General features: G+C 47.3%; 1 protein-coding gene across 1 annotated transcript; it reads right to left on the reverse strand.

Moving 5' to 3' along the window:
• Positions 1-424: 424 nt before the first annotated feature.
• On the reverse strand, positions 425-1,819 carry NGA_2015600 (ph domain-containing protein; the record flags this gene model as incomplete). The annotated part of the gene is made up of 2 exons (XM_005856002.1): positions 425-1,177; positions 1,294-1,819. Coding segments are annotated over 2 exons (1,242 nt in total), but the record flags the coding sequence as incomplete, so codon positions are not given.
• Between the last annotated feature and the right edge of the window lie 7,528 nt (positions 1,820-9,347).

Consider the following 9,347-nt stretch of genomic DNA (forward strand, 5'->3'; position numbering starts at 1 on the left):
ATCTTAGCCGACCTCAAGCCCAATATTGCCACCAAATAAGAATGAAGGTCGTCCGCTGTGAAGGGCTTGCAGGTCACTACAGCGTTTTGGCGATGGGGATCGATCACATGTTAAGAGATATCCGGCGACGATGAACCAGGGAACCACTGATCGGATGATAAATGCATCATGGATGGGAAGCCCCCTGCTCCCTCTCGAGCACATTTTCTATGCAACCTCGATACGGTAAGACGGGCCTCGGGGACAGAAAATTTATGCAGTCTGATAATGTTTCAAGTTGCCCACGGTTAGTACCAATAGGGAGGCTGTGTTCGTTATTTAATTCTGGGAGGGTAGACTCCCGATTTTGCCTTCGCTCTCAACGTGTTTCATGAAAGAAAAAAAAAAAGTAAAAACAGCTGGTGCTCTTTACTCAGTCCGTGCGGAGGCCTGTACTTGATGGGATTTGCTACCAAATTATGTCACTTTGAGGACGAAAGCGCTATCTCTGCCGCTTCAAATGTGGCTCGCCCCAGCTCAAGCGTGGCGGTGTCCACCAACATCACGTCACTGAGACAGTACCCATCCCGAAAGGCATCGTCTATCTCACCACCTTCAGTGAAGGCACCGGGCCAAAAGTAGTCATCATTAATGTCTGCTTTTAGCACGCACATCTCTCGCAATGCAGCAGCCACTAGATTGCTACAAAAGAAACCTCTCTCATGGGAAAATTTCCTACTCGCCTTCTCAACTACCTCCATTCCGCTACTTGAATCTGCTTGGGAGGAATTTGAAGCCGACAAGGCCGTGACTTTTGAATGCCTCCGGCGATTGTTCAAGAAGTCAGGGTAGAAAGGGACAGAGCGGAGATTCGAATGCCAAGTATTTGACTTCGGAGAAGGTAAGCCGTAAGCAGTAACAGGAGCAACGTCTGTGTCGCTGGTGATGTACTTCTTCGCGAACAATGTAGTCAACGGAAATCCATATGGCCGACCATTGATCCGTTCCACAAATCCTTGCAACTTTTTTTCCATTGCAGCTGTCCTTTGCCCTTGTAATTTGCGGACCCCCATGTAGGACGTAAACTCTGTAGCATAGGCAGCCATCCGAGCGGAAAGAGGGACGCAGGTAACGCCGTCACAAGTACTTTCAAGAAGATCGCACCCGCGACCGTCTTGGCGTTTAACGACTAAAGCCACTATATTGGGATGATTTGGATGTGAGGAATCATGTTCAATTATTATGCCTTCACAGCAAGCAACAAGGTAGGTTTTCACATTCACGGGCTGGGCGCTTAAAGCGGAAGGTACATACCGTGATCCCATTCCGCACGTGTCACACCTCGCTGAAGGCCTGCGAGGGCGTGCGCGCACTGAAAGAGTATAATGTCACCCATTTCAAGATCGCCATTCAGAGAAGACACATGTATAATCTTTCTTTGCTTCATGGCATTGGAGTGAGCATTGAACTCTGCGCTTGGGGATGCAAGCTCCGCGCTCAGGGATGAGACTATCCCCAAAAAGGCCAACACGTGCGGATCTTCTGTAGCTATAGGGACGTCAAGAAGACGTTGAAGATAAACCTCCAGATCTTTTTGCCTGCCATCAAGACTCTCTGCCGATTTATGCCAAAGCCTAGGTGGAAGTGCCGGTAAGTAAGCGTGAAGATGCCTAGATTCCTCCGGCCATTTCTGCAAACGTTGCTCCAGGTGCCTGCAAAATTTTCCATGCATGCTCGCAAATTCAGAAAATCTCTTACTGAGTTGCCAAGCTAAATTTCCATTTTTAACACCTATCTGGAATGCGACATACTCTTTCCCAAAAGCGTCAGTTTTAATCCTATTTTAGGAGTAAGAGGGGAGATTGGACGATATCAAAGCTTGCTGATTTTTCCTTCAGCAAAAATGATACCTGGGGTAAGATATCGTTAACCTATTTGATCTCACCTTCTTCCCGTCATCTGGATGAGGAAGCGCGAGGATAGACTGTCTGAAAGAGGAACCAAGTACCAATGGTGGCGTCCAAAAGGCACACAAATATCTTCGTGCAAGTGCATACCTGCTTCGCACCCAGGCCATTTAATAATAAATCTATAGCACTGTGAGCCGTATGCCAGCAAAGTGTCTACGTCAGTGCGTTGGGCAGCCTTGTTGAATTTCGGACGCTGGCCGACAGAGAAAGTACACCAGGCCCCCTCCATTTTTGCGACGGGACCGCTGTCAGAAGCAGTACATTGGGGCGCCAATGCTAAGGTATGAAATAAAGCTGCCTTAATGTCGCCTATGTGCAGGGATGACGTTCTGGGTATCACTATGTCGCAGGTATACGGGCTGCATGGTGATGGGAGGCTTACTGTAATATGCCAAGCTCGCATCGATAGGAAGGAAGACAAAAATTGATTGAAGCCATCCTCCATGCTGGACCTGTAAAACCAACAACAACGAAATGTTATACATAATCGTCGATTTTCAAGCTAGGGGATGTTTTTTACCGAGACCACAGTCAGGAATGCTTCAGGGAAGTAAACGGCCGCTAACGGCTACGGTGCCGTTTATCAAACCCGCAAACGCTCCCTCTTTTGTCTATATTCATATCGTACTCCGATAAACGCATGTGGTAATTTTGCCAATGTGTATATACACTTACAGGGATGTGGTCTATGGAAAACAAACCTAAATTGGGAGTCCAGGCGAGATATGCAATGTCATTGCGAACTTTAACACAAAACATTCGCCTCCAAGACATTCCTATGCGTATAGTCACTCGTAATCGCCGCCTTAAGTCGACTTTTTTGTCGCTTTCTCATACTACCAATCCGCAAGATCAATCCTCCACGCTAACAAATATGCAGGAGCCTAGACGCAAGCCTCCTTGCTATCAAAAAGACCCCCACATATCAGGTGGGGAGATGGAGGCTCTGAAAGAAAAGGCAGAGCTAGCTGAACTTAATGCGAAGAAGCAGAGAAAAATCGCCTTAAAGGCTTTGAGGTATACGTTTCTCAAAAACTGAAGGAGAATAACGTTTTTCAATCATTAAAGGAAATGACAATTCTGATGGAATCATCACAGGCATAAGTCGTCCACATAAAAAAATCTAAGTCCTTAACCTCTTTCATGCTCACGACAGGGCTCGAAGACTTGCGGAGAAACAAACAGTCATGATAAATCAGGATAAGGAGCGTGTAGAGTCAGCGCTACGAGATAGTGTGGAGGCTCACGAAAGACTATCCCGAAAATTTCAGCATGCGGTGTCAACCAAACTCAAAGTCGAATCGCAGCTTCGTATAGCGCGGAAAATCGAGAATGTTGTAGATCAAGGTGAAGTACAACAACAACCACAACAACAACAACAACCACCACCACCACAAAAACAGCCACAACAACCACAACCACAACCACAACAACAAAAACAACAATCACAACAAGAAGCACAAGAAACAACATGCACATCTGTCCCCAATCCTGGGCCTAACACGTGTGGCTATGATGATTCCCGTGGTAAACTATCATCAACAGACTCTATCGCGCGAGTGGAGCTGGTCGAGCGCGAGGCTATATTGAGATCACTACGGGCCCGGTTACGACGGCAAGGACAAGCACAGCGTATGCAACTTGTTGAATGGGAGTCTCAACTTCAATTAAAAGAGGAAAGGATCTGCCGCGTGGCTGAGAAATTGCGCAAGCAACGTTTGAATTTACGTTTCTTAAAATATCGTGCTGAGCGACAGCGGGAAAAGGCAATGAGCAAATCTATCGGCAAATCGTCTCAAATCCCATCTGCACTCAGTGAAAGGAAGTACGTCCGTACTCCTGCTGTTGATAGTGAAAGTAATCTTGCGTTGAACATTTCAATCATGCACTCAAACAAAGATTCTAAGAAAGAGTCGCAAGAGCTCCGACCTGCATCCCAGATATGTGATAAAAGGGCGAAATTTGTAGGAACGCACGGAAAAGACGAAGGGAACGCTAATTTACTCGCTTCATTGGATGTATCAGATAGCGTGACAAATCTGGCGAGAGAGGCTTCTCTTTTCTTTTGGAAAGATAAGCAACGATGTCAACACCTTGCTAGCAGTAGTGCTTCATCGAGGGCCCTTGACAAGAATGAAGATGAAGTCAAGCCTATTATTGGGACGAATGGCCTCCGGCTATTTGAGACCGAGAGTGGCGAAGATATTGCCGAGGAAACGATTGATATGAAAGAATTAGGCAGGAAGCGACTCTCTGTTAGTTCGGATGAAGCAGTCGAAGCCAGACATCTGATAAGCAGCAAAAACGCAGAATACGACATGGACGAGTTTCGGAGCCAGCTTTATTCGACGCCTACACTTCCTGGCACCCTTTCCAAAGAATCTGTTCTTTTAAGTTCAGTGCCTAAACCAGTACTCCCTCAGTTGCCATCCTCCGTGTAAGAATGTCGACTAGAGGGGGGGAGAGATGCCCAATTAATTTTTGCTCTTAACAAGTCTTTCGCTCCTTGATGTGCACGAACAACTTCAAAAACAGGCGCGACCGTCTTTTCACAAAGCAAGTATCTGCAACGATTGAGAAGGTTCGATCTGCGAAATCTCGAGTGGCTGAAGCTTGTACACAAGCTGGAATCGATGTCACAATCCAAAAGCATTCTCAAAAACCTCTTGAGGCCCAACACGAACAACCTGACATGAAGTCAAGAAAAGGAAAGCATTGTGGATCAATAAAAACCCGGCGCACATCCACCAGCAGCCAACATTATCGACTGCAATGGTTAAGCGCGTTCGATGGGCGCTTTGCTAAAAGCCTGAGCACATTGGAGCAACTGAAATCGTAGAATGACAGCAACTGTGAAGAAAGGGGCAGAATGGCTCAGTAATTAATGGCACAATGTATCATTCTTTGGCATCGGCTTGTCCACGATGTTGCTTATAATGCTCCCATACAATCAGGGATGCCGATACATGCACATTTAAACTTCGCACCAGGCCTAGTTGGGGTATTTGAACAACCAGGTCCAGCTCTTGGAGCAAAGGAACCGGAATACCTTCTTTCTCGCGACCCACGAGGAGGACCATTTTGCGGGGTAAGACAACGCCAGAAAGACAAAAGCTGTCATCAGTCTGCTCTAATCCGACAATTGTGTACCCTTCTTGTTTGCAGCGCTGAATATATGCACGGGTGCGGCCCTCGTGCACTTCTTCTATCTTTATCCATCTTCCCGCTGAAGAGGATATCTTTTCAAATTGAGGGTCTCTCAGCAAACGCATGTCTGGAATGACGAGTTTGGATACGGCAAAAATTTCGCACGTTCGTGCCAGGCCCGCGAGATTGGGCACGCGTTCCAATAATGATGCACACATGACAAATTCCTGCAATTGAACACCGCGAGCATTTGTTGATTGGATCAACGGTTGGGACGGAAGCAGGGCAGAGAACACGTCTGACACACTTATCTTCTTCTGAAATGAAGAGCAATTTGAAGATACTGCTCCGCCAGTGTCTGCGGATACGACTCTTTCAAAAGTGATTGAATTTTGATCGATGTCAAACAAATTCTCACCTTTGGTGAGTGGTGCCATAGACGTGTACGTCATGAAATGTTTAGCCTCGAGCTCCCGGTATAACAAAGTCATGGCGTCGCGCAGGGCCGTTTCAATATGGACCGGAACCAAGTCTGACACACTGTCTCCCTCCATTATTCTCTGTTGTTCGAGCAAATACCTCAAAGTGCAAGTTTCAGCTACGGATAATTTTCGGAAATGAAGCATTGTCTTTTGCCGCAGCCCTGCCATTTCCCGATGGTCCCGTAGAAAACGCAGAGTCCCACTTAGGTACATGTAGTTTATCTTTTCTCCCGGGGGTAGATTGCCACCAATATTCGCAAGCGCTTCGGTATTTATGTCCATGTCTCCGCCTAATAGACGCGACAAAAGATAAAAGGAAAGTAGTTGGGCCACAATGCGTGTATTTGCGTGTTGTCCCGAAAGCCAAGGAAGAATGACTTGTAGAAGGGGTCCAACATATTCTTGTGGTAATTTCCCGCCCACGAACACCGGATTGGTCGTCAGACATGCCAGGCCCGCGGAGAGAACGAGCGATGCGCTTGTCAGTGGCGGGACATTTAAGTCGCTCAGATTTCTCATGAGGAAAGGAATTGCCACGTCAGGAAACTTTTGACATAAATACGACAAAACGATTTCCTGATAAAAACGCACGGACGGAACAGCAACTGTTCGCATGGCTGTGACAATCAATTCTTGAATCGCCTCGACGTGCTCCTTATCTACGAAAGGTATAAGTACGCAAATGGCTTGCCATGCTCTGAGCTTGCGAGAATAATCAGGAGAAGATAGAATCTGGGCCCGACGCAAATCCACTGCCGCCGCTGTTTCGAACAAACGAATCATTAAGGACATAAGAAACTCCTTCTGCCCTGCCTCTGACGTATTATTCATGCGAAACAAATCGCATATGCATCCCAAGAGGAGGATGCGAAGTAAGATACACGGTTGACCCTCTCGTTTTTGCTGCTTCGTAACCCCGGTTGTGTGATTCCCAGCGAAAAAGTCAAACTCGCGACCCTCATCAATTGATTGCTGGTACACGTCGTCTGGTAATTCACGTAGAACTAAAAGTTCCACTAATTCTTTGGAAAATTCTCCCGCTAAGGAAACGGCCTGGAAATCAGACTTCCAAATCGAAACCAGCCGAGCAGTGGCATCCAAAACAAGATATCCTCGCTTAACCGTACCCAGGTCGATTAAACGATTTAAAAAATATCGCACGTGATTGTCCACACCTCGACAAAATGCAGGATCTTTGAGTACCAACGGTGAGAATACCATATCAATGGCAAGCTGGGCTACCCGTCGCCGATAGTTGCATTCTTCTACACATCTTAAAAACAGCATGACGATAGTTTTCAGGCGTTTCTGTCGTATCTGTACAATATCTTGAGCTGTTAATGTGCTGTTAAGAATAGAAGTAAAAGGGACAGGGATAATGTTGGGCGAACATTTTCTATTCAAGACATCAAAACCGACACACATTGCCCCTTACTTTTGAGAGGGAAATAGGTACGACAATAGGTAGTGATTCATGCTGTACAAAATGTCGGGCAGTGAATTTCGGCTTGCCGTTTCAATGGCAGCGAAAAAGAAATCCATTTCAACGGGGATTGAAGCGCCTGTATGCATGGACGAATATTTTAGCACGTAAGTTAAGATACATGATCTACGTTGAGGACAAAGGTAAAAATGAGTGTCCTGATTTATTCTATATTTTCTTCCCTTTTTCCGCTCAACTTACCATAACTATCATTATTTGAGTGAGAGCTATGCATTCTGTGCAAAAGAGCCAGGCTTCTCCATATATCATTCAGAACTAGAGACAGAAGTAAGCCACGTCCATCTGCCCGAGACGTCAATTTCGCAGTGGCAGCAAAAAGATCGCGCAACAAAGCATCAGCCCACCGTTCTCTTACAAGTATGAAAATGTCAGATCCCGGATACCATGACAACGCTCCCAAGATGCTTTGAAGAAGGGCGACCGTTCGCATAAGTTGAACATTGTTAGCTCCTCCGCAGTTTCCACCATTCAAGCTTGAACGCAGCGTTGTGGCGAACGTTTGCACAAGCCTCTCAACAGCATTGGCTACTTGTCTATTGAAATTATTTTAATATGCAAAAATACGATGGCCCTCCATGAAAACGTTAAAAGCCGTGCAACGATAATCAGACTCTAATGCGACGCGAAGGTGCGCGCCGGTATGCAACCCGCTACCTCACATGGACGATATAGAACTATCACCTACCCGTTATCTGCTGCCAGCCACACAAATGTTCCAAAGACCTCAACCAAAACGTCAAATATGCGTCCACGATCGCCTTCACCATAATGGTTTTCCGATATTGAGATACTTTCTCGCAGCAATCCAGCTAGATACTCTGACGTCCCTCCAGCGTGTTGTCGGAGGGTTTCGCGTACGGCAGGATGATCCCTCTCCCGCAAAAAATTGCCCAGATTACACACCATTAAAAACGAAACCAAGCAACATCGCAATGATATGTAGGGATGCGACTGTATACGCCCAAGGACATGCTGGACGGGGCTGAGCGTTTGGGCCGCCGCAGAGGCCGGCAAAAACATACACGCCAGGGCGCACGAGGAGATGTTGGGTTGATGGATGCTTTCAAAACATCTAAGCCCTTCAGCTGAGAACCATATGGAACCTTCTGGCGCTGACCAATGCTTGTTCCCCAAAGATCCTGATGAAGCGAGCGTAATTTGATCGTCGCAACGTGCTCTGTTGCCCAGAACCAGAGCTTTACTGGCTTGCATTGTTGTTTCACTCCACCACATTCTAAAATCACCCGCCTCGGCTATTACTTCCAAGAAGCGCGCAAGACGTTCGTAGCAAGTACCCAAAGACGCCTTCACAGGTATAACAAGGAGAGCGTTGCGCAGGATCGCCGCACTATTAGGTCCGGCAGCGGCAAGCCTGAGGTAATCGGTGAAAACCTCCCAGCACTTTATGACAAGTTCAGCGAAAAGTTGACGAAGCCCATGATTGTACTGGGATTCCATAGCAGAGATCATTTGGCACGTCAGCTCCAAGTCTCCAGCCTCTAGACATGGTGAGAAGGTTGGAAGCACATCGTCTTGTTCGATGAAGCCGAGCAGTGTCTGTCGCACCAAGGCGCTTTGCACAGAATCCTTGCAAAACACAAAAATGGCGACGAGCACCTCCCTTCGCGCTTCGCACTCTGCTTGAGAAGTCACGAGAAGGGCCAGAAAGCGCCCGACTTTCGTCCGGTCCTCTGTGAAGTTGCTCATTTCCTTGAAAGCGGGCAAAATGTACCTCTCGATAAACTCTGGTCCAAGTTTTCCCAAAGGCACGCTCTTCTTCCCATCTTCACTCATCAGCCATAGCAAATAGATGCGTTGAACCGCGAAATTCGGCACCGTGATTGCACGGGCAAGGAGCAATGTCGCCCACTTGAAGGCCGGCTCTGGGAGAGGGGCTCCGACATCTTCATGAAGTGAGCGGTCTTGGGCCATTTCCTTTTCCTCCGAAACGCCGAAGGCCTCCCGCAGTAAAGAGGTGCACATGGGTAGAGTTTGATTCAGCAAGTGCGTCTCCAATGCTGTATTGAACATGTCAATAACTTGGACAAACCGGTCCCACCACAGCAGGCTCTGTGCGCCCGCTTGCACAGTCGCACCGGCTTTGGATCCCGCATAACACGCCGCTGATTGTGCATGTTTCACCAGCACATTTAAAATGTACAAGGCGCGTTTTCGTACCGTACTGCAACTGCTGGAAAGGCCGCCTCGCACCATTGTCCAGAAGCCGCGGTCGGCCTGTCCGAGTGATAGGGCCGGGATCAAGGC

The sequence above is a fragment of the Nannochloropsis gaditana genome (assembly GCF_000240725.1).
Source record: "Nannochloropsis gaditana CCMP526 unplaced genomic scaffold scaffold057, whole genome shotgun sequence".
In the NCBI taxonomy this organism is placed as follows: Eukaryota; class Eustigmatophyceae; order Eustigmatales; family Monodopsidaceae; genus Microchloropsis; species Microchloropsis gaditana.